The sequence below is a fragment of the Embiotoca jacksoni genome, unplaced genomic scaffold (assembly GCF_022577435.1).
Source record: "Embiotoca jacksoni isolate LCO1_2020_lvr unplaced genomic scaffold, fEmbJac1.0.p SCAF_15, whole genome shotgun sequence".
In the NCBI taxonomy this organism is placed as follows: domain Eukaryota; kingdom Metazoa; phylum Chordata; class Actinopteri; family Embiotocidae; genus Embiotoca; species Embiotoca jacksoni.
The window spans coordinates 5066890-5091822 of NW_027185285.1; the positions used below are offsets into that span (position 1 = coordinate 5066890).

Genomic DNA, 24933 nt, shown 5'->3' on the forward strand with positions numbered 1-24933 from the left:
CTGTTAATCATGCTGGGAGGTGACTCCCACGGGCAGTCTGGGTCAGGGTAAGATGTCTGTTTCCATTCCCAGCTGGTCTCTACCATGCTTTTCAAGCTTTTCGCCAGTAGATGATAGTAAAACACCGCTGCAGCGTTTCCTGCCCGGGGCACAAACTGATGCAACCAGCTTTCTGGCTTTACAGGTTTACAGCACCCGACTGAAAGTTAACGCCACTAACGTGACGCGATTGGTAGAAAAAAAATAAATAAATACACGCCCCGGTTCAAGGTGCAAGCTCATTGGCCCGCTCGTCTGTCAGTCAAAGTTAACTCCGCAGGTACAGTTAAGCGCGAGACAGTCGGGCCACGTTGGCAGTGAAGTATTTTCAGGTGTTTCTGGGAAACGCGCGCGCGCGCTCGCTCTTCTGGTCGGTAAGTTGGTAATTTTAAAGATTCTTCTACTTAATCGTAAGTGTTTTTCTCCGTAAACGTATTTGCTTTTAGGAATATGGCTGCTGCCATCGTGTGTTCAAAAAAAAATATCCCTCGGCTTCGTTATATCAGGAAGCGAGACTTTGTTTACTACTGCTGCGCGACAGATCCACGAAGCTGACAACGCCGCTCTCCTCTTGTTACTACTCAGCAGATCATCTGTCTCTGCTGATATCATCTCCAATAATGTTTTGTATTCACAGGGAGAATGAGTGTGGGTTTCATCGGAGCGGGCCAGCTGGTCCACGCTCTGGTCAGAGGCTTCACAGCTGCAGGTGAGGTTTGAAACATAGTGTGCGTACTGATTTGACTTCAATTGTTCATCAATGTAGATTGCAATCAGACATTGCAATGATTTCTGGACATCCCCCCCCCCTCCACAAGGCGTGATTGCCACCCACAGAATCACAGCCAGTTCTCCAGACACAGATCTCCCCACAGTGCAGCAACTGCGGGTGGGTAGACAGTTGTATCGTCAGTGATTTTTTTTTTGTGTGTGTGAATAATCTGTTGTTATTCTTAAATGCTTTTTATGCGTTTAACATATTCCGAGTGGAGAAGTACCAAGTTCTGTCATTTGTCCAGAAATGGGGTGTACATTTCACCACCAGCAACAAGGAAACCGTGAACAAAAGTGATGTTCTTTTCCTGGCTGTGAAGCCCCACATCATTCCATTTGTGCTTGATGAGATCGGACCAGATATTGAAGACCGTCACCTTATTGTGTCCTGTGCTGCAGGTGTCACCATCAGCTCCATAGAGAAGGCAAGTCATTTGGTCCTCGGTCTGTGCATTTCATTGGTGGTTCGGGGATGGGAAAAATAATAGTGGTAATGACAGCTGCACATATTTAACCAAACTCCTAAAATCTATTTATAGGTGGCATGTTGTCTGAGAGGAATTAACAGCAGTGTGTACGCTGCGAGTGGATGCATCCATTATTTGTTAGCTGTAAAAGTGAAATAAAAACGGGACCACTTAACTTTAATCCTGCCTGTAAAGCCTGGGAAGCTTATTTTTTTAAAGTGTAGTTTAGCACAACATTATGATAATTCAAATCCAAAATGATGGTAGCTCACACTGTCTCTCGGTGTTTTTAATGGTCTGGTGATCTCAGCATACCCTCAGGCAAAAACAGTCTCATGTTGTAACATGACAGTTTGCTCAAATGGTAGTGACTAGTTATGGTTTTTTTTTTCTTGCTCTAACCATTCTCCAAGTTCATAACCGCTTCTTAATGTGCTTCTAAATGTAAGAAATTGGAAACAAAATCTCCTGAAATGTTTTCATGCAAAATGTATGAGGCTGCTTCTAAGCACAGAATTCCAGCTTTGTGTTTTCCTTTATTTGTGCGCTAAGTTTTGTTGAGGAGAAGAGGGAATATTCATGATATAAATCAAGGAGTGAATTTTGTACCAAAAGGAATAACTTTTGGACACAGTAACTTGATTTGACTAATTAACTCCTTAAGCCTAAGGCTTTTTTTTTTTTTAACTTGAAAAAGCATCCTAAAATTAAGTAAGAGCTCTAGAACTGCAAAGCTTAACTGAGTTTTTGAACCTGTTCTAAAAATTCTCAACTCTTATCAAATTTGATGCAACAGAAATGAAGCACAACAAACGCTGCAACATCCACTTTAGTCATAGTAGTAGGCGGCTTCTTTAGTTAAAATGCCACTGCTCGACAACCTCCAAAAAAAAATAAATGGCGAGGTTATGTTTTTACAACAGACACAGCGTGGTATCAATACAGGGACCCCCGGGATGGAAGGGGTTAAAATGAAGCCAAGGTTTGATTTGAGTAAGCAAAAACTGTTTCGCTGTTTATACGAGCACCTGTCTGTTGTTGTCAGAGAACCGCGAGCAATTCTAAACGTTCTCTTTCAAAATTATAAATACTAATGATCGCTTCTTCCTAATTTTGCCCGACCGGTCCATGAAACGAGTGCTTTGTCACCCCTCGCAGAAGCTGCAGCAGTATCGCACCGCTCCAAAAGTAATGCGTTGCATGACCAACACTCCAGTGGTGGTGCGTGAAGGGGCCACCGTCTACGCCACAGGCACCTACGCAGACGTGGAGGACGGAAAGCTTCTGGAACAGCTGATGGCCAGTGTTGGCTACTGCACGGAAGTGGAAGAGGACCTGATTGATGCCGTCACTGGCCTGAGTGGCAGTGGCCCTGCTTACGTGAGTCAGTTATACATGGTGTCCAAGGGTGCGTTTTGCAATACTGGCTTCGTAATTGTGAAAGATGTGTCCTTTTTAAAAAAAAAAAAAATTGTAGCCTTCTCTCCGTCGTCATAATTTTGATGATCTCGGCTTTGCAGGCATTCACAGCTGTCGATGCTCTTGCTGATGGTGGAGTGAAAATGGGCCTCCCCAGGAGACTAGCTGTACGCCTTGGAGCTCAAGCATTGCTGGTAGGAACACGGCTGTTGTTTTGCCGGAGCACCCTGGAACGACGTGAGGAGATAAAATGTTCCGAGTTGTCTTGATTTGGTTCAAATTCGTACGCATTTCATACACAAGTCCTTGAAGATCCAATCATGCATCGAAAGATGGTGCCCGTTGAATTTTTGTCCAGTTTTATTGTCTTACCGTTGGTACAAGTAGTTAGAAAGTCTATTTTTCTTTTTTTTTTGCGCCGAGTTAGATTTATTTCAAATCGTTTCATGTTTTCAAACAGGGTCATTTTAACATTCTGCCTAGAAACTGCAGACATTTAAGTAGTCTTTGTCGTGACTCACCCAAGTTTACATTCCAGTGGTGATGAATGTGCTCTGTCACTGAAAATCTGAAAATAAATAAACCTGATACTACTCTACCAGATGTGACCTGCAGCCTATCTTGGCAGGTTCTAGACACAATCTGGATATTCAGTATCTGGATAAAGATGCAGGTAAACTGTGTGCTGCTGCATATGACGCACAAGCGGATCTTTCTTTGCGTTTCTTCAAAGGGGGCCGCTCGGATGTTGTTGGACTCGGAGCAACACCCTGGGCAGCTCAAGGACAATGTGTGCTCACCAGGGGGCGCCACCATCCACGCCCTACATGTTATGGAGAGCGGTGGCTTCCGCAGCCTTCTCATCGATGCAGTAGAGGCCTCTTGTGTTCGGACCAGGTGGGTTGATAAGAGTTGTCATGCATACAAACAAACAAATTATATAGGCTGTCACAGGGACACCATTAGAAAAGTTAAGTGTTTTACTTAAATGGTCCAAGGGTGCTATGCAGTCATGTTTGTTGAGGTTTATAATTCAGACAGCAGATGGAGCTATACGCAAATAATTTGGTAATGTTTATTATTACGTGCTTGTAAAATTATAATGCTGGTGTATTATGGCGTTTATAAATATGTATTTTGCATACAGTGTTGTAAATGTCTCCGTCTTCCTGCCCTTCTTTCCAAAGGGAGCTTCAGTTTTTGGCTGACCAAGAAAAGATCTCCCCCGCTGCCATTAAGAAGACAACTCTGGACAAAGTGCTGCAGCAGCCTGGAGTCACTGTTGGAGCTGTTGGAGTCAGATCTCGGGGGATCAGTATCTTCAACAGCAGTAACCCCAGGACCAAGAAGACCTGATCGTTTTTTGTTAGGCAGAGAAATTTTGAATTATAATGTGACGTTTCACCTCAACGATAATGCAGTATAGGCTGTCAATAAACCACTACTGGCAGTTGATTGTTTACATAAGCACACAAGCTAAACTAGTGGATTATTTTGTAGAAAAATAAACCAACTGAGTGAGCAATAATTTAGTTTTGTAAGAAAATGCCTTTCCATCACAAGGCAATGTTTTATATTTGGAGCTGGTGGCCTTCCAATTTAAGGTCTGAGTCATCTGCTTGTGGTCATGGATTTTAAGTTAGAATAATAGTTTCCGTATCTGCAGTTGATGTGAATTTCTAAATCTTATTTCCAGGTGTTCCATTCTGATGAAAAAGTTAATGATCAATCCGATTCTGTGATGTTCAGTGAATGTGTGAAGATAGATAGATAGATAGATAGATAGATAGATAGATAGATACTTTATTAATCCCACAAGGGGAATTTTTTTTTTGCTACAGCAGCATTATAGGTACAGGAAAGCAATAAAACAACAGTAAAAAAATATTAAATATAAAAATGCACAGTACATACAACAAGATAGAATAATTAAATTAAAACTAACTAAACAATAGTGCAAAGAGTTAAACAAACAAGAAAACAGACAACCAACAGTGTTATTTTTGTGTGATGGATTTTGCCAGAGGTGAGTTATTGTACAGTCTTATTGCAGTGGGCAGGAATGATCTCCTGTATCGGTCCTTGTGACAGCGGAGCTGGAGGAGTCTATTGGAGAACGTGCTCCGCTGTCCCTGCAGCAGGTGGTGGAGAGGGTGGTCAGGATTATCCGATATGGATAATAGTTTCCTCAGCGTCCTCCTCTCCACCACCTTTTCCATATATATTTATATTTATATTTATATATATATATGTGAAATTAGTTTTTAGGGTTTTTCTGGTGGTGGTATAACTGTACAACTTACACTGTACTGTATACCAAATTCATGGTGTTCAAATATTTTACTCTTCTGAAAATATAAATACTGTATTTTAAAATGCATTGATAGAAATATGTTTTTAAAATCATTGATTATTAAATATTTTTAAAAAAAATTTATGGTGATTTATTTGTGCCAATGCACATGGGCAGCAGTTTTTTTTAGATTCAGTAAATGCAAGCAGTACTGTTTTCAAGTTACCTAACAGCAGTGGTGGTTCATTTTCTCAAGCACTGTATTTAAGTACAATTATGTGATACTTGTACTTTACTTGAGTATTACAATTTGAAGTCCCTTTATTCCACTCCACTAAGAAACTATTGTAGTTTTTTGGGATTCATTTGATGTCTTGAGTTAGTCTGAATATTAAGATTTGACACAAAGGTTAATATAACAGAGTTTGAAAAAAAGTTATTCTGAACTTCTCACATGGTTTTCATTTCAACAAATGTTCAAATTATCTAATACGTTATGAAGAAATCTAAGATTTAAGAACAAGTACAAAAACCTTAAAAAGATTTATGTATCGGAACTTTGTTTTACATTGTTTTTCTTCTCAGTAATCATCTAACAACCCCTCAGATGTATCTGCTGTCCTTGTACATAAAACTGTTCAAACTAGTTCCACCTGCAGAAGCTGCAACAGTAAAGCTGCTCACACATTGACCCTTCACTATTAATATTCTAACGATGTCACATTTTTAATCATATATCAGTCAGACGGACGGATCCAGTACATTTCTCCTAATACCTCTGTACTTTTACTATAGTAAGATTTTTAATGTAATGGGAGTATTTTTTTTTTTTTTTTTACAGTACTTTTATTAAAGTTAAGGATCTAAATACTTTTGTCAGTACCGCCTAACAAATATAAGCAGCTATAAAGTAACCATAGGTGGTGTATTTTTGTTTAAAATAAAAAAATAAAAAAATAAAAAAAACCCGAATTGTTCTGTGTTTTTTTTTGTGTGTGTGTGTTTTTTTTTTTATTATTGTGAGGAAAGAAGATCTTTCATGAATGAAGGCACGTGACCAAACACGATGACGTCTGGCTTCGATACAAGAGAAAGGAATCAACAAGGAGAGCACGAGCTTGGCGTTTGTGGAAAGCGCCGTCGCTTCTGTCGGGTGAAAACGAAAATTCAACTGCACCTCTTAATGTCTGGTCGCACGCATGCGGGATTAAGAAGAGGACTTCGGCAGCTGCGAGTTCGGAGAGCGTCGTTTTCTTTAAAGTCAGGTGGGTCCGTAAAGCAAACACAGAGGCGGTGTTGTTATGCTGAGTGTGCATGCCTTCGCCTCGCCGCTGACAAGCTGGCCGCGGCTAGGTTTTTTTTTTTTTTTTTTTTTTTTTTTTTTTTTTTTAGCATAGCATAGCCTCTTCTATCTCCGTCCTCGTCAAGTCAGCCTGATTTATACCCAGGAATGGTTTTCAAACTAAAAGCGCCCGCATTACTCGAAGCGTTACTGCGCACACGCGCTCGCAAAACGAGGGGTTTATTTTGAAAGTTTCTACCCGAATTGCTTTTGATAAGTGGTCGGGAGGGGGGGGGGGGGGGGAGCCGACAAAAGGTCGCGCTCCTACTATGGTGAGCTGGCGGCTAATCTTTTGTAACACGCTCGCACGCCGTGGATAAAAAAAAATAAATATATATATATATATATTTTTTTTTTCCACGGACGGCCGGCCGTTTTGACGTTTTCGGTCCCCCCCCCCCTCTCCCTCCCTCCCTCCCTCCCTCCCCTCCTCTCCTCCTCCCTCCCCGGGGTCGACGGGCCGCTCGGCCGCGTGTTGCGCTGCAGTTCTGGCGTCCAGGCTGAGCTCGGGGATTTCCTCACTCGCTTGTTTTTGTAGGCGGGGAGTTGTTTGCCACTTTCGCGAGCGGGCGTTGAGGAGGCAGAGAGAGAAGAGAAGAAGAAGAAGAAGAAGAAGAGGGGGAGAAGGAGAAGGAGAAGGAGACCGGACCGGAGTCGTGGAATGTCAGAGCCGTGGAAACCTGTGCGAGGTTTTGCCACGAACAGTTCGCCAGGACGTGCCGCGCGTCCGCCGTGTCACGGCGCTCCTCGGTGCTTTGTCAACTCATGCGCTTTTCTTGCTGCTCAAACCTGCTGCTTCATCACCTCGTTTGTGAAAGGGGAGCGAGCGCGAGCCGAGCCGAGCCGAGCCGAGCCGGGCGGTGTAGCGGGTGATCAGGTTGGTTGCGATATTCTCCTCGTGACATTTCGGTCAAAGACGAACGCGATGCTTTTGCGTCTGAAGCAATGTGTTGTCTTTTGTGTGTGTGTGTGTGTGTGTGTGTGCAGCTTTTATGCAATTGCATGGATTTCTTTTTTTTTTTTTTCTTTTTTTTTGTGTGTGTGTGTGTGTGTGTGTATATATCTTCCAGGAAACGCTTTCAAGCCATCGTGAATTGCTTCACCTGAAGTGACAATACATATTAGTTAAATTTGCAACAATGGCAGAGGCGAATCAAACCCGCCGTCCTTGGCTTTAAATATCACAGCCGTGCAAGTAAGCCTCAGTAATTCGTTATAATCAGAGGCAACAAAACAAGTAGCGGTGTATTTTTTTTATTTATTTATTTTTTTTAATTTTTTTTTTATCATGCTGAATCATCACAATGATGTATTTTAGACGTTCTCAGAATCCACCCAGAAACATGGCACCACCGGACAAAGGTCTGCTCGGTGGATAAGGGTCGATGTTTATCACCGAGCCGCCGTTATTTGGGGGTGGAGGGGGGGGGGGGGGAGTGGAGGGAGGGAGGGAGGGAGAGAGATGGATCGGAACGGCGCTGATCTTTCGTGCAAGTCAGTCATCAAGCCGTGAGCATCAAGTGATGACCATCATGCATTTATCAATAGCCTCATCTACATTCAGCTGAGAAGGTGCGTTTTTTTTTTTTTTTTTTTTTTTTTATTGCAGCGCTGTCATGAATTACATCAACAGACAGCGTGCGAGTACATTTAGACTAAGTGCTTTGGGTGTCAACTGAGATGTCAAATCCTTTTAAAAATGCATGATAAGCAGATATTCTGCATGTGTTGTCGTAATGAGTGGATGTTTAAATTGGGTCATGTGTAATAATCGGATGTATAGGAAGTGAAAGGCAACAGTTGATTAAGGTTGTAATTGTAAAAAAAAAAAAAAAAAAAATACTAAATTGTTTTTTTGAAAGATTTGGCTGGCTGTAAATGCCCTCTATCGTCGCTAAATACCTGCGAGAACTGGCCCTCCTTATGACATTTAATGCAACGTAACACTTCATTTCTCTTATTCCGGGTTGGCAGATGCTCTTGTTTCCCTGTGTGTGACATGATGAAATTTGCTGCCTATTAGAGTGCACACTTATGGAGGGCGCAGGTAATGAATTATCCATGGAGAGTCTCTGTGCAATTTGAAAAGTCACCTTGGAAACTGTTGAGCGCGTACATCGGCGCGGCTAAACAGATAGAAGTTGCCCATTCTTGCTCAGATATCCCAACTTGTTTCATCATCTCCGTTCATGCGAGCGGGGGGGGGGGGGGGCACTGAAGTGTGTTTAGCAAGACAGACCAGCTCCGCATCACAAGCCCGGCTTTGCAATAAAGCGTAATGCCCGTCTCTGCCTTTCTCCGCAGGTAACGAGAGCGGATGACGGGGGTCCGTTACAAGAGCCCGACGGGGCTGGCGACGGCGTGCGCGCGTGGAGGCAGGGAGTGGTGGAGATCAGCTCTTTAGATTTATCGCGTCTTTCATTGAGGCGGCGAAGATCAAACGAGGCTGGATACCACAGAGGTGAACCGAGCGCACGACTCGCGCCCGGCGGGCGTCGCTCGGAACGGGCGGGCGGGCGGGCGGGCGGGCGGGCGGGCGGGCAGCGGAGGGCGGGAAGGGATATTTTCGAGGTTGATGAAACGCAGGGCAAGACTTTGCGCGGCGCAGAGTGCAGTCTGGCCACCGACGCCTCCTGTATGGCCAACGCGGCCGTGCCTTGGGAGCAGTTACGCCTATTCAGGACAATTAAACGCCTCCAGAAAGGAACACAAATGGGGGATTTGTCCACAAAAGTTCTGCTTAAGCTGCACAGGGAAATGGGAATGCCTGGAAGGAAGGGAGAAAAAAGATCAATATATTACCCCCTCCCTCTCCCTCTCCCTCTCCTACCCCCTTTTTTTTTTTTTTTTTTTTTTAAGCAATAGGGAGGGAGCCGGTGATGAAACCTCTTGCAAGTGTAGTGCGGATTATGATTGCTTAGCGTTGCGATATGCCCGCTCCACTTCTCAAAGTAATACTTTCATCCAGACGGAGAAGCACAAGTACGTTTGATGAATTCTGTTCGGGAACATGAAGTAGACTCGGCACGTCCATCACTGACCTCTGTTTGTTCATTATTTAGATCGGTCAATATCGGACAGAACATGTTGAGCGTAAGTCCAGAGCTGTTCACTGGCTGCTGGTTTTCCTGTAACCTACTTTTTTCTTTTCTTTTCTTTTTTTTTTTTTCTCTTTTTTTTCTCTTGGCTAATTTGTGCGTGGGACACATCAGCAGTAAACTGACATTAAGAACAAGTGATTTACTTCTGTAAGACGCTCGGTCCAAACGGAAGTAGTGAATCACTCGGGGTCAGTCTCTTTGCATTTTCAAGAGTTTTAGGAGACACAATTAGTCTGTTCCCACCGTGTTCTGATATGTTCTGGGCAGGATATGTATCTTTTTTTTTTTTTTTTTTTTTTTTTTTAAAGGAGGTTACGGTGGGACCTTGTTCCAAGATGCGCGGCGTGTATAACCCACATTAGAAAGGAGCTCGGGCAGATCGTTCGACTGTCATTCCAGCTGCCTGTATTAGTTCCTGATAGGATGAACAGATTCCTTGCGAATGATGGCGGGTTTCTCGGATGAGTATCTACTGAACCTGATTGATTGATGCTGTACATGCAGCTGGATCCAGGATTAAGGTTTTACTAATTTTGTGGCCGTGTGACGCCAGCACCTTGTAAATGACACCTGTCGACAAAATAACAATGAGCTCATTTTATAAATGTGATGTCTTTGTTTATAGACAATATTCCTAATTAACTAATGGAAAGGGTAAAAAAAAAAAAATACAACACAAAACACGCTGCTGGGCAGTGTCTGTTGTTGAATTCAGTTATTTATTGAATTTTTTTGTTTATTTTTTTTTTAGCTGACGCTCCGGTCCTATACAGACTAGGAAGGGGGTCTGTGTCTTGCTCGCCAAAGAGTATTTCAGCTCACCTTTGCATCAAACCTTTGTGTTTTGGGACTCAAACTTGGGATCTTCGTCGAATTAAATCATCTTTTTGACCATTAGATAGTTTAACAATCGTCTTTGCCTCTTTGGCTGTGATTCAACGTTGTAATTTGTTCCAGCACTTTAAGCTTTAGTTCAGGTTGAAATATGTGACGAGATGAGATGAGAGGAGGGTTTCATGAAGGAAAAACCACAGATTTCGCGACGATAGCTTAGACTTTGAAATTCTTGGCGCGCTAAATTCATTATTATTTATTCAGCGTATTCTGGAGTAACATAATCCACACAAAAAAAAAAGATTCTGGACATCACACGAGTGTGAGGCTCCATCAAATATCCCGTAGGCAGACATCATCAATCACTTCATGCGAAGGGAGCCGTGTCAGCGTTATTAATAGAAATTAGCATCTTTGCTATTTCCAGGTAATAACTCTGCTAACTGACTGCATTTGAATCAAAAAGCTCTACGCGGGGGAAAAAAAAAAAAAAAAAAAAAAAGATGACACATTTGTTTTCTTTTTCATTTGAATATGATGATGCTGCTCAGCTCTGTTTGTTTAATGGCCGTATCTCAGAGGGGTGTTTCTATCGAAGAGAATCCACCTTTAATCATAGCTGTGCAGCGGCACTAATGAAAGAAGTAACTCATTTCACTAGCGTGTCTCCTTATAAATGCGTCGAGCGGCTGTTTTTAGCCCATGTTCTGCAACGGCTGCGTTGCAGTGTTTCTCAGGTCAGCGCAATATGCATTTAATATGTATGCAACCGGTGTAATAAAGCTCCTCGATATTTTGCCAGTGTGTGGGTTGCCTGCAACCCTTACTTCCTTTGCCAGTGCAAGGCTGAAGTATCAAGAGCTATTCTCTTCCTGTTTAATCAGGTCCTCCAGGCAGAGACCGTGGACGGCCAGCGGAGTCTCTCCTCCTGTCCTAATGCTTGTACTACCAGAGTAAATAGCAGCTGCTGAGCATGGAAATAGCTTCTGTACGTATCGAAACATTGGTTAACGCAAACCAGTCTAACCCGAGTCCCTTTAAATAAGCCTCACATTATCAGTGACGACAAAAACAAAAAAAATACAAAGTCCCTGGAGGGCTGTGATTCATGTTTTCACTTTAACAGACATGAACTGGATGCAAACTCCAGACATAAATGTGCCACATGCATTTCTGCATGGTATAACCTTCTAGCTTCTGCATGTGACTTTTATTTATTTATTTTTTTTCCTTTTTTTTTTACCCGGTAACTATATAAAGTCACAGTATATTTGTATTTAATGACGCACGATTTCGTCAGTATTTGTTTACCTCTTTCTCACAAACAAAATATCTGCGCTACATTGTCATCATTCTCTCAAGCACCTGAGACACAATAGATACAGGATAATTATCGCCCTGAAGTTATTTGGCCTTAATCCCGGAAGACCAGTTACATCTTCTATCGCTCTGATTCTTTCAATTTAAACACCAACCAGTGTTTTTCTTTTTTTTTTTTCTATTATTATTTCGTAATAATTTCGAATATTTACATGAAAACACAAGAATAAGAGCGCATGCATTACGTAGCATTTGTCCCGGTCCCGGGTAAAATGCAATGCTTTGTAAAATTAGAAACACGCAGGCTTCCAAAGCCACTCGCCCAGGTTTATGTGCAAAAAATAAATAAGCCGACAGTCTAATCTGAAGCAGCCATTCAAATTTTCTTGCTTTTAATAGAGAGCAGGTCAAAATTCAGGCTGTCTTTTAAAAAAAAAAAAAAAAAAAAGTATTTATTTATTTATTTTTTTATAAATTTCACTCACGGCATGGAAAAAGGAAAAGTGAACCTTGGATAAAAACATCGTTCCTATATTTCATTTCATTTCTCCTCGCCGGTTTATATTAACCTCGATCGTCCCGTGTGTCAATTAATGGTCGTGTTCAGGATTTATTCTGGCGTGGCAGCGTGTGCGATATGAGGATGATCTACAGACTTTCGCTAACTACTGTTGAACCGTTCATTCGAGGGTTCAGTGCTGGAGAAAAAAAAAAGAAAAAGAAAAAGAAGACCGACATCAATGGTTGGTTTGTTGCTACTTGAGGTTGGCCCCAGAACCTCCACTGCTCAAAAGTACTGCCTTAGTATTTCCCCTCTACTACAAGCGTATCAGATTTCCCTCTGAAAGCTGCTGAATGATTCCCCCTCTCCCTCTTTTTGTCACTCTTATTTCACGCTCTGAATACTTAGTAGTTAATAGCTTCCCTCCCCTCTTCCCGTCATACCTTTCTCCCACACAAGACACGCTCGCGCGCCGCTATTCCTCCGTACACAACTTTACACCTCCCTTCCAGGATCTCTTCCAGAGCTATCAGACGAGTCGGCTTTTTAATTTGCAGTTAAATGGCGCCCGACACATGCAGCTTGCTTGATAATTGACTTAGCTCAGCTGACGGGAGGAATGATTAGATCTGAATATCCAGGCGATCTTTTCAACTCCGAATTAGAAGGGAGGGACTTGGAAGTAGAGGCTCTGATCAGGCATGAAGTGTTGAGAGTTGGCTGTTCGTGGGTATACGGGGAGGAGGGGGGGGGGGGGGGGGATGTTGGCTGACTGCGTTAAGCATCTCAACCGCGATAGAGCGAGTGGACAAGACAACAAATAAGCACAAAGTAGGAAGCGATGAGCCAAATCATTTCCCTTTTTTTTTTTTTTTTTAACCACGTGGCTATTAAGTATCTTTGCGGTCATCATCATTCTACTTCCTGTTAAACGGTCGTGGCAGTAGAGCGAGAGGCTACAAGCCTCATACATTATTGATCGGGGAAACTGAAGAGGGGTTCGTACCGACTTCGCATCCAGCGCTCTCCTTTTGCGTCGAGTTGATCGTCTTTAAGATTTGTGTTGTGTTTTTTTTGTTGTTGTTGTTGTTTTTTTTTTTTTTTTTTCCGCGAAGACGACCAATTCAAAAACGGCGCCAAACACGCCGATCGCCCGTACGGCCCGGTTTACATTTCAGCCGCGGGGCTCCGGGGTCCTCTCGCTCAGACCCTTCGCACAAGTGAACCGAACCGACCGCAGGAGACGTTTTTATCGGGCCGCGGGAGTTTAAAAAAAAAAAAAAAAAAAAATGAGCCACATTTGCGCGTCCGCGAGTGAGATCGGTTTAAAAGCACCGCCTGGCGCGGCGGCGCGTCGTTCGGCCGTTGGTTTCGCCGAACCGAGTTGCTGCTGTGGGACCGTAAGGCTGCCCCGTGTTTTCCTGAAAGCGGCGTTTCATCAGCATGCACCTCCGCTGTCGGGCTTTATTCACTTCATTAGCGAGCTGCCGGTGCCGAGTGCTCGGACGCTTCTTTTCAACAATTGATCGTGACACGTTAAATTCATGTGCGCTTGTGCGGTTTTGGTAATCCGTCTCTGTGTGGACACGCGTGCGCGCGACTGGCTGCGTGACGTGCAGTCCACTGTCCTGTCTCAGAAACCCTGTACCCTGTTAGTCCTTCCCGGCCGCGTTTAGTATGCAGAGAGCGGCCGCTGTCGTAATCTGGATTCCGAGGCAGGTTGCTGGTTTTTTTTTTTGTTGTTGTTGTTGTTGTTGTTTTTTTTTGTTTGCTCTTATGGCCCTGATAATCTTGTTACACTGCTGTCAAGTGGAGCTGGCCCTCCCTGCAGCCCTGAACCACCATGCGTGCCACCTCCAGTACTACCGATCCAACCCCCCCCCCCCCTTTCCCACCCACCCCTCCTCCTTCTCCTCCTCCTCCTCCTCCTCCTCCTTCTCCCAGCCCCCGCCGCCAGCCCACCGCCATTTTGAGACAGCCGTTGATGGAAGACCCTTGGATGTATCCTTGAAGAATAACCTCCTGAGCATCTTTATTCAGCCTCCCGCCCCCGCCCCGTCTATATCCTCCTCCCCTCCCCCCCCCCCACCTTAGGCGGCGAACGACAGTGATAAATATTCATCAGGGGGGACGCAGTGCGTGGAAGCCGGAGCCTCGCCACCCCCCCCCCCCCCCCCCCCCCCCCCCGCCACCCCTCAACAAAGAGTCCCCTGGCTAATGGTGTCCATCCTTGGCATCCCCCCCCCCCCCCCCCCCCCCCCCCCGGAGAGATCCTATGGAGGGGACGAGATCATTAAGGCACGCCACGGGCTCAAGGCCGGACCTATCATGTCACATCAGCATTTATCGCACCAGAGGTTTTTTTTTTTTTTTGTTTTTTTTTCCCCACTCCCTTGAGTATCCAACCTAAGTCGACCCTACCTTTGCGAGCTGCCCTCTATAGATTCAGATGAACAAAGACAGCTTTGAAGGTTGGCTGGGTTGTTCTCGTCGCGTTAGTTCAACTTCACAACTTCCTAATTGGCACCTTGGTTTTGGTCCTTGCTGAGATCAGTATTTATTTCTTCCCCCCCCCTCTCTCAACCTGTTCTACTCAAGCTCCTCTAAATGTGTCGATCGTGCATTTTACACGAGGCTGTTTGCTCTCTCTCTCTCTCTCTCTCTCTCTCTCTCTCTCTTTCTTTTCATCTCACCCTCTCTTTCCCTCTCTGTCTCTGCCTCTCTGTCCGTCTCTCACTATTCCCTTTCTCTGGGTGACCACACTCAGCGTTTTCCATTTCCTGTGGGTGTGATGTCTCTCCTCCACAAGCAATCAGCTCTGATTTGTCAGCGTTCTTCCAGGCGATTCATAAAAATTCAGCAAGCATCTACAAAAGACGTCTGTGTCCCTGCACTTGCTCCCTACCTCCAATGCCCCTGTGCTCCGGGCTCCAGCTTTTCGCCTCGTGCTCCTCCGGCTAGACACACACCAAAAGACCTGAAATGATTAATAGGAGGTAATATACGAGTGCACGGGAGACACATTTTGTCCGCTGTCCTCGATTGTGACTGCTTCAGTTGGAAGTTGTCAAATGCAAGGGCATTCTGTGACAATTAAATCGGCGCAGCAAGTTGTAAATTTCCTGTCATCTTCATGGAGGATTATAGGTGTGTGTTTTTGTTGTTGTTGTTGTTGCTGCTGCTGCTGCTGCTGCCGCCGCTTTCTTTTCGTCTGTGTGTGTTTGCGTGAGAATGCCTCTTTGTCTCTGTGAGGTATGACATGCCTGGTAGTGGAAGGGAGCAGCTGTGCATTGGACCTTGTCTGTGTTGTTCTGCCATGCCCTGTCATTGGTAGCCGTCTGTTGGCAGCAGCCCGTGCTGGAGGCTTGCAGCCTGGCCACGGTCTTTCCACAGTGTCATATGGTGAGGCTTTAGCGTGCCAAGCCGTGCCCACTACGTTACCCTACACAGCTGTGTGACAGAATACGCCTCCTCAACCCGGACAATGTGCCATCTCGCCGCGTTTTTTTTTTTTTTCCAAGATTCCAACTGGTCTTTTGAACAATGTTGGATTTAGGCTGCCGAGGGGGAGGGGGAGGGGGAAAGGGGAAGGGGGATGATAGGCTTAATATCAAATTTGGAAGATGCAGCCTTTTTTTTTTTCTCTTTTTTTTTTGTATACTCGCTTCGTGGTAGCTATTAGTGTAGTGCTTTCCTGTCTATGTGTCCATTATCTGTGCATCATCAGGCAGACCATTATCCCATTATGTTTTGCATCTGTGGTCCAAATGCTTACTGGAAATGAGTCACCACAAAGGCCGGTGAAAGGTAGGTGTTACTATCAGACAGCTATTCATAGCCGGCCCATCAGGGATGAAAGTATCGCATTTAAAAAGTCCTCCGCAGAACGTGAAAGGCTTTTTTTTTTTTATTTATTTATTTTTTTACATGGGCATCTGCACCACAGAGAAACATTGCTGCTTTATGAGGAGCCAGAGGACTTTTTTTTTTGTTTTTTTTGTTGAAGTGAAAGCATCAAGAATTCAAGTCACAATCTGACCTCATGTTATGTCCCCAGCCTGTGTGATAGTGTCGTATTTAGGTCATTTTTAACAAGCGTCTGTCTCTCCCGGTTTGGCTCAGGTGACCGGTCCACCTGTAGCACCCTTTTGTTGCCATGGAAATATCCTGGCCATCTTGGTACACTTCAGAGCTACGACTCATCGGTTTTCTTCCCTCGCCGAGCTTCTCTGCACACATCAAACATGCACCTGATAACTAGCTCAACGGCCGCGGAGGCTATAAACTCACCCACTGACGGTAGTTTATTTTAGAAATCTTTTGTCGTCGTCGTCGTTTTGTGTGTGTGTGGAGGAAGGGGGGGGGGGGGGTTGTGTTGCTTTTGTTTCCTGCTTTCATGTTAAAAAAAACAAACAAACAAACAAACAAAAAAAAAGCTATACGAGCCAAATAGCACTTGTATATGTGCTCGGTAGGAACGCGCGCTGCCGGGCTGCGTAAATCAGCTTACCGAGGCAAAGTGCTGGCTGGGCTGACTGTGGTGGGTGCCTGTGTCGCTGACACAGCGTTTGCTGTGTGCGGTGTAAAGCACCCAGGGCCACAACTGTGTGTGCGCGCGTCTGCGTACTTATCCTGTGACGGAGCTCGCAAGGCGGAAGGCACCCGACCTCCTGTCTGCCTCAACACCAGTAGGTTCGGTTTCTCGCCTGCGCCGGCTCCTCTCGGCGTTCCCTCGGCACCGACGCGACGTGAACAAAAACTGCACCGCAGCCCTCGTTGCTCTGGATGGCAACCGAGGCCACGCGGCAGTTGCACCGCGCAGCGCCCCCCCCCCCCCCACCGCCCCTCCTTCCGCTGATCTGCGGGGATTACAGGTATATTATCGCACACCGGGCAGCTCGCAGTCGGTGAAAATCTGCCCCCCCCTCCCCTCCCCGCCCACCCCCCCGCGACTTGCGTTTCAGTCGAGGGCGGACGTGAAGCGTCGGGGGGCCGTTTCCGCATCGGGGCGACTTCGCTTTTTTTTTTTTTTTTTTTTTTTTTTTTTTTTTTAGTTTTGTTATCCGAGAAATCGCCGCGAATCGCCGGCGGCCGATTAAATGTCGTTCCCCTCGCGACTCGCCACGCCGCCGTTTTTTTTTTTTTTTTTAAATGCAAGTTCAGGAGCGGAGCGGGAGATCTATTTCACACACAAAAACAAAAAGCCGGGTCCTCCTCGGCCTCTTTTACCCGCCGCGCGGGCCGGAAAGTCGTACCGCAAAGTTCTTTGTTTGCGTGACAGGTGCAGTAACGGTCCAGGTACGACTTGTTCTGCAGATTTAGCGTCACTTAGAGGGGAGTCTGTTGTCCTTGACCCACTTTATATTTTATGGATTTAGTCACGCCGTAGCCTCTTTGCCAGAAAATATATTCTTTCTTTTTTTTTTCCTGTTTTCCCCAGAAATGTTTTGTTCGACAGCTGCTCTTAGTTCCCCCCCCCCCCCCCTCCATTTATATTTTGCCGGTGACTTTTCTTTTCACAGACCAACCAGCAGTACGGGCGGACGCTGCTCTCGGGGCATGACTACCACAAACAAGGGAAACAAGGCCTTGAAGGTAAAAGCGCAGGCCGGCGTGACAAAAGAAAGCGCGCGGACTTTTAATATGCAAAAAAAAAAAATAAAAAAAAAAGAATCGAAGGACCAACACTTAAAGTAATCTCTATCTGCAGGTGAAGCGGGAGCCCGGGGAAAATGGCACCAGCCTAACAGACGACGAGCTGGTGACCATGTCCGTGCGGGAACTGAACCAGCATTTACGGGGGCTGACGAAAGAAGAAATCGTGCAGCTGAAGCAGCGGCGGCGCACCCTGAAGAACCGGGGCTACGCCGCGAGCTGCCGGGTGAAGCGCGTCACCCAGAAGGAGGAGCTGGAAAAGCAAAAGGCTCAGCTGCAGCAGGAAGTGGACAAGCTGGCCACGGAGAACGCCAGCATGAAGGCGGAGCTGGACGCTCTGCGCTCAAAGTACGAGGCCCTGCAGAGCTTCGCCAGGACTGTGGCCCGCAACCCCGTCACCTCAGCAAGGGGGCCCATGGCCTCCGTCATAGGGCCTCTCATCCCCGGTAAAGTAGCTGCCACCAGCGTCATCACCATCGTCAAATCCAAAACGGGGGCCAGGTCGTAGTAGCAGAAAGGGCGGGAAGAACATTCACCGAGACTAAACAAAAAAAAAACAACAAAAAAAAACAAAACAAACAACCGGTCAGTGCATTTTAACACGGCGCGGGTTTACCTGCGGAAGTCCTCACTTTGTACCCTCGGCGCCGACGCCCGGACGCTTCCCAAATTCCACCTCGAAAGCGCGACTCCGCCGTCTCGCTCTCGTCGACAGACGCGTCGGTGCTCGGTGGCGCCGCCGGGGCGGGGGGGGGCGGGGCGACGCGTCGGCGCCATTTTAGGATATCGCGGTCGGCCGCTTAAACGAGGGGGAAGCGTTTCGGCGACGTCGAAACGCCGAGCCGCGCAAACAAACGTTCGGGGAGTCTAAAAGGAAGGAGGACGCGGCAACAGACCCCCCCCACCCTCCCACTCCCCCCCCCCCCACTGTTGCTTCGCTCGCCGATCCCGACGAGATACACCCGCCTGCGTCCCGTCTCCTTGAGAGCGAGCTCTCTCAAGTCTTTTCCGTCCCGAGAATTGGAATTCGCAATCTCGCAGGTTCCCCCCCCCCCCCCCCCCCCCCAAAAAAAACCGGTCAAATAAATTGGAGCTATTTTTCACCGCTCCCTCCCTCCCTCCCTCCCTCCCTCCCTCCCTCCCTCCCTCCAACAGACTTCGAGACCAGCGCGCATCGCGCGGCGAAGCCGTTTTCGCTTCGTTATCATGCACTGACTTCAATTAGTCGGAAATGACAAATAGTCACAAACTCTCGGTCTCAATGCTACAGATGTCTCCGGAACCACCTGACTCCCCCCCCCCCCCCCCCCCCAAAAAAAAAAACAAAAACAAACAAAAAAAAAAACAAACTAGTCAATTAGTTCAATTTGTGATTCCCGTCGGTCGCCCGTCGCCCGGCGTGAGCACGAGACGGCGCCGCCCGAGACGGCGCCCGTTTCTCGCCTACGCCTCGGCGGCGGGCTTCAGTGAACTCGTCGTTAATCGGTACGACCGGTAGATGCAATAATACACGTATGCACTGAAAATACAAAGAGGTCTTGCGTATTTGCGGTTAAGTGGAAACGTTAAAAATGATCAGCAGTTCTTAATGTTGTCGTTCCAGAGCTGAGTGCCATTCCAATATGACAAGATTCTTCTACAATATCTGAAAACCTGAATGTTATTACAGTAATATCCTCGTGTTTTGTGGGGACAGTGAAATCCACAGACATTTTGAAACCTAATTTTTTTTTTTTTTGCTCATAGAGAAACTACGTTGTTTTTTTTTGTTTAAAAGATATATATTGCATTTTTTTTTTTTTTTTTTTTTTTTGTAATTACTTGTGAACAGGGGCCGTCAGATATTTCCAAAAGAAAAATCTTTACACAAGCTTTACCGTTTTGAATTGTTAAGGTGTAGAAAAACTTTGTCTAATGTTGAGTTCTTCGATTTTATTACTAGGTAGGTTACCTTCCATTGTTTATAGAAATACAGAAACGAAAAAAAAAACAAAAAAAACGTTCAAAACAACAAAAAAAAAAAATGTCCAAAAAAAAAAAAAAAAAAAAAAAAAATCCTGTGACATCTTTTTTGCAATTGTACCGAAAGTGGCTTACTATTGAAGTCTGATAGCTTTTTCTAGTGACTAGGCGCGTACTGTGGGGTAGCGCGTGACGTGACGTGTAAGTGACAAAAGTCGGCAGTGTCGTGCACTGTATAGATGTCAATGCTGTGCTATTTAAAACAAATCTGTAGAGCTAAACTAGATGGTGTAAACAAGGTCAATTGTCTTTTGTGCGTATTGGGCGTCTGTGATATCCTCCGCTTCCTCGGTGTTAGTTACAAATCATATTGTCGTGGCGAGTCGGCGGCGTTCGGCGAAGCGGCGTCCGGCGGACGTCGACTCGGAAGTCTCTTGAAGCTCGCGGTGATGCCGAGCGACGGGGGGTTTTTTTTTTTTTGCGCCCGGTGCCGGACTTCCCCCCTCCCCCCCCCCCCCCCCTCCTCTTTCCCGAGTACATCCTCCGGTAACCCGGAAGTAAACGACTTCCTTCACGGGGAAGAGTTCACGTTCGTTCCGGCCGACTCACCCGGTCTGAGTTCGATCGCGGGAGGAGGACGGACGACCCTTTAAAATTTGTCTTAAATCGAACCGTTTTTTTTTGTTGTTGTTGTTGTTGTTGTTGTTGTTTTTTTTTTGTTTTTGTTTTTTTACAGTTTTACCCGTTGGACGCGCGCTTGCTCGCCGTTTCTCGGCGAGATCGCCTCGTTTGAACTTTTTAACCAGCGAAAGGTATCCACTCCTGTAAATTGGCCCCGCCGGTCTTCGGCTCGTCGGACCGGACGCGGCGAGGTCCGGCCGAGGGTTTGTATGCACTAAACTGCTGCTTGTTTTGCTCAGGACAAAACAGGTCACTAAAACATGAAAAGCGAGGAGGCAGGGATGGCAGCTCCGTTTTACTATTACTATTATTATTATTATTTGTATTTTTCTTTTTTGTTTTTCTATATATATATATATATATATATAATAAGCATGTCACAAAGGGCTTCAATCCGCAGTCGGAAAGAGACGCAAGCAAACGACCACGTAGAGTCACAATCAACAGCCGCTGCCAGCGGCGCTCCTCCCAGTGCCGAGAGCTGCGTCGCTCTCCCGGTCCTCTGAAAGGAATTGAACACTGATGCAGCTCCACACCTCGAGGTGAAAGCGGTCGCGGAATGACATCGACAGAATGCACAGATTCACCCAGCTCTCGCTCTCCCCGCCGGTCGGCGACGTCTCAAACGGTGTCGGGGCGAGGCGTTATAACCCCGCAGCCGCTCTCAAAACCGCGCCCTCGGCGAAAACCACCCACCCCCACACCCCCCACCCCGCGCCGGAGGTCTCGGGGCTGCCGGTGTTCCGCCGTCCGTGTCGCAAGTATCCTGTCCTCACTTTGTCGACGTGCTTCGCTATCCCGCATTGACTGTGGGAAGAAGAAGAAGAAAAAAAAAAAGAAGAATAATATATATCTGACTCTTGACATAGCCCAGTATTGATGTTGGCGTCCGTATTGCTGTGGCAGTCTTGTGGAGTGAATCTTTTTTTTTTTTTTTTTTTTTTTTTTTTTTCCCCCCCGTGTCTTTTTAAAAGGTGTTCCGAGCGGCACTGTTGACCGATCTCTCCTCGAGAGATGGCGACTCTCTTTCTCACGCATACAGGTGTATAAGTATGTAGCTACGGTAGGTATTAATGACCATTGTGAAAAAGTGACCCTTATTATGCAACTCAGTGGAAAAAGGTGTGAAAGAGTCGATGTAAGAGTAATCAATATTGTCAAAGTTACTGTGGTCTGTTATTTAATAATTCTTGCTGTTTTGTAGGGATTTTGTTTTTTTTGGGGTTTTTTTTTTTGTGAGATATGTTTTAGTTCCCCCCTCCCTCCCTCCCCCTCCCCCCCCCTGTGTGGAAAAGCAATTGGCCCTTGTTTATAGTAGCAAACGTGTCAAAACTGTAATAGTGGACAACGTTTTTAAAGGAATCCTGGGACAGCTGCACTCAAAGCCTTACTTCAATTCCTCTGCTCTTAAATGAGCTGAATTACACATCCATAAATTGGTCTTGGATATTGACTGAAAGTAACCGCTACCATATAGATGTTTGCGCACTGAGCGAAGTGGATGCTGCAATAGATTCTGTCGCAAGGGCCACTTGCAATATTTTTTTTTTTTTTATTATTTTATTTTTTTCCTTTGGTATACCTGTGTGTGTGTGCGTGCGCGCGTGTTTGTACGATTGAGGTTCCTCTGCTGCTACACCAGTCATTAATGCTCGCTGTTTGCTGTAGCATCACCCACAGCACTTCTGAACTCATCATGTGTCGAGCGTGTATTTGAAATTGATCTTAACACTGTAATTTGTTCTGCAGATTTACTTTTTAATTGGTTATGGCTTTTTTTTTTTTTTTTTTTCTTGTTTGTTTTTTGTTGTTGTTGTTTTTTTGTTGTTGTTGTTTTTTTTACACAAGCGACATGTTTAGAGAGGATACATAACACCACTTGTGTGGCCGTTGAATTTAATAGCTCTCAAGACGTTGGCTTTTTTTTTTTTTTTCATGAACTTATGCTTTGTAAACGGTTGACTGTGCAGGTTTTTTGCTCTATGGAGTGGGTCTGTGTTTCAAAGGTATACAAATCTGACTAAAGCGAGTAATACAAAGTTAATAATTTGTTTTGTTATTTTTCTGTATGGGTTGTAATAAAAATATTGCAGTACTTTGTATGAAAAACAAACGGTAGTTAATTGTAACTATTTATAAATTAAATTATTGTACTTTTTGCAATCTGTAGATAAGTACCATGTATTCATATATACAGTAACAACTGTGGATTTAAACGTGATTCTCTGAGGTGTCTAAGTTATTGATGTATATATTGTATGTTTGTTGATACAGCTTACTTTATTTTCTATAAGACCAATAAAATGTTTTGGAAAAGGATGTAAGGCGCGGCTCCTCTTGTCATTTCGGGCTCTTTTAAACACTGTTGAAATGGGGTTTTGTCACATTCTGTGGCGTCATTGACCCAGTTTGATACTTGTAAAAATAAACTGGCGGGGAAGGCTTTTTGCAGTCCAGGGTGGGTTTTAGAAGACAGCGATCATTTAGATGGCACAATTTCTTTTTCTGTGATCCAAAAAAAGCCGTTGGGCGACCCACTTTGGCTAACCTCAGCGGACATATTTTTGGCCCGACACGAGTAAAACATTAGAGTCATGAAGGATGTCTAGGTGTGCTTGTCCTAGATTAGGAGGAGTAGTGAGTTAGTCATCTCTGCTCCCTACGGAGCTCCTAACCCCCTCCCACCCCCTTTCTGTCTCGGCGCACCTCATCAAACATCAGCCTCCTCAGCAGCGTTTCAACCCCTGCACAATTCAAAAACGCATCTCGGGAGAGGACACGCAGAGACGGGAGAGACAGATGGCCGAAGACGAGCCACGTCTTACAGCTCCGTCCTGCGGGGCGAGCGTAAACCCCCCAGTGCCTCGGCACGGCTGCGGCGCGGCATTGTTCTTTTCCCCTTTCCCTTCAAATGAAAGAGGCAATCTACAGGTCTTGCGTGACCTGTGCCTTAAAACGGGCTCCTACTCTCCCTCCTCGGACGCCCGCCCCCAGACAACGGCGCGGCCCTCCGAAGAGTTGATTAATTTGGTGGGTTGGGTTAAGGTGAGCTGGTGGGCAATCTAGGACGGCATTCTTCATCTTCACCCACTTCTGCAGCAGGTGCCTGCCCCAGTTCTCAGACCACAACCCCCGCCGTACAATTAATGTTGCCATCCCCATCAGCGAGGCCGCTCATTTGCCACGTCCGCACCGCCGGAGCTTGGCGCGGGGCTCCGCTCTGCAAATGTCACCGTGGCACAGGACACGTCTGTTTCCTCAGAGATACTACGCTGAGGTGTGTCTCCCTCTTCTTCACATCAGCAACTATTTGAATCACTTAGTGCGATGGTGCACGTGAGGGAGCAACAGAAATTCTTCTCTTCAGATATACCATGATTTTTTTTTTTTATTTATTTATTTTTTTTTTAAGAGAGTTAGGGATGATGACAACAATAAGATAAACAAACTCAAGAGCGTATTCCTGCCCTCATGAAAGATTCGGGCAAACTAAAGAGCTAAAAGCAACACATAACAGGATATTCAATATAAACCGGTCGGCAGGAAGTTACGGTGTACCTGTTTGGCGACATGTGGGCTTGGGTTTCCCTCTACTGGCACTGTAGTGTAAAGCCTTTATGTGACTTAAAAGGGTTTTTCCACAAGATGACACCACATTCTGTGATCGCCAGGATTTCCCCCTACAGTGCTGCGCCTTTACCGAGCAGAACATACTACTGATTTCACCTCACCTGTTGAAATAATGACATTATGGAAGGTTGCTCAAGTTCATTCAGTATTTAAGAGAATCCCGGGGACTTAACTCACTGCTTATTAATGACTGTCAAGCGGTCACACATTATGTTGTTATTGTTGTTATAGTACAACACCTGACCCTATGCATTGCTGTAACTTACTCCTTTATTAGGGACAGTCTAATTCGACTTCTACAGCAAATCTTTAGGTCTATACTGTAAGTATTTCTGTACGAGAAAGATATTAAGTACTGCTTGAGGGCATATTGTTGTATTTGGTTATATTACATTATATTAAGAGGTGTTTTTGACATGTGTAATATACTGTCCCTCTTTCAATAATTAAATGGAAAAAGTCATTAGACACAACTTTTAATTTAATGCAATCGACACACCACTTAATGACTTCAAATAGGAATAAACAGACAAGCTTATACCATGCTAACAATAACTAAGTGGTACAATGTTTAAGAGCATAAATATTTAATGCAGGGTTGTTGGGACGACATATATGTTATTGATTAAAGATATACCCAAAATAAATAAAGTGAATTTTTTTTTTTTTTTTTTTTTTTTTTTTTTTTTTTTTTTTTTTTTAAATCTTGGTTATAAGCCCTCTGCACCACCCCATGTTGGTCACTGCAAATGTGCATTAATAGTCCAATATATATCATTATATATAATATGTTATATTTTCCATATGATTTATATATAAATTCAGATTCAATTTGGCTAGTGCCTCTGTTTATACATAGGAAACTGGAGTTTTTTTGTCCGATGACTTTTTTTTTCTTTTCTTGAAGCTTTTGC

The 24933-nt window shown here is 45.1% G+C and overlaps 2 protein-coding genes across 7 annotated transcripts; both read left to right on the forward strand.

The window, feature by feature from the left end:
- The first annotated feature begins 307 nt into the window (after positions 1 to 307).
- Positions 308 to 5927, forward strand: pycr1a (pyrroline-5-carboxylate reductase 1a). Its single transcript, XM_069149056.1, has 8 exons — positions 308 to 413; positions 677 to 748; positions 858 to 928; positions 1059 to 1238; positions 2439 to 2660; positions 2801 to 2893; positions 3433 to 3596; positions 3887 to 5927. The coding sequence occupies exons 2-8, from the start codon at positions 682 to 684 to the stop codon at positions 4053 to 4055; spliced, it is 966 nt and encodes a 321-aa protein (XP_069005157.1). The 5' UTR covers positions 308 to 413; positions 677 to 681; the 3' UTR covers positions 4056 to 5927.
- Positions 5928 to 6168: 241 nt separating this feature from the next.
- LOC138197979 (transcription factor MafG) lies at positions 6169 to 22708 on the forward strand. Of its 6 annotated transcripts, XM_069149060.1 has the most exons (4): positions 7129 to 7211; positions 8639 to 8795; positions 17614 to 17686; positions 17802 to 22708. In XM_069149060.1, exons 3-4 carry the CDS (start codon positions 17651 to 17653, stop codon positions 18252 to 18254), a joined length of 489 nt encoding a protein of 162 aa, XP_069005161.1. In that variant the 5' UTR covers positions 7129 to 7211; positions 8639 to 8795; positions 17614 to 17650; the 3' UTR covers positions 18255 to 22708. The 6 variants fall into 6 exon arrangements, with proteins under 6 accessions (XP_069005163.1, XP_069005160.1, XP_069005158.1 ...); XM_069149059.1 differs by lacking the exons at positions 7129 to 7211; positions 8639 to 8795 and adding an exon at positions 6172 to 6257; XM_069149058.1 differs by lacking the exon at positions 8639 to 8795 and having other exon boundaries at positions 7121 to 7211.
- The last annotated feature ends 2225 nt before the right edge of the window (positions 22709 to 24933 follow it).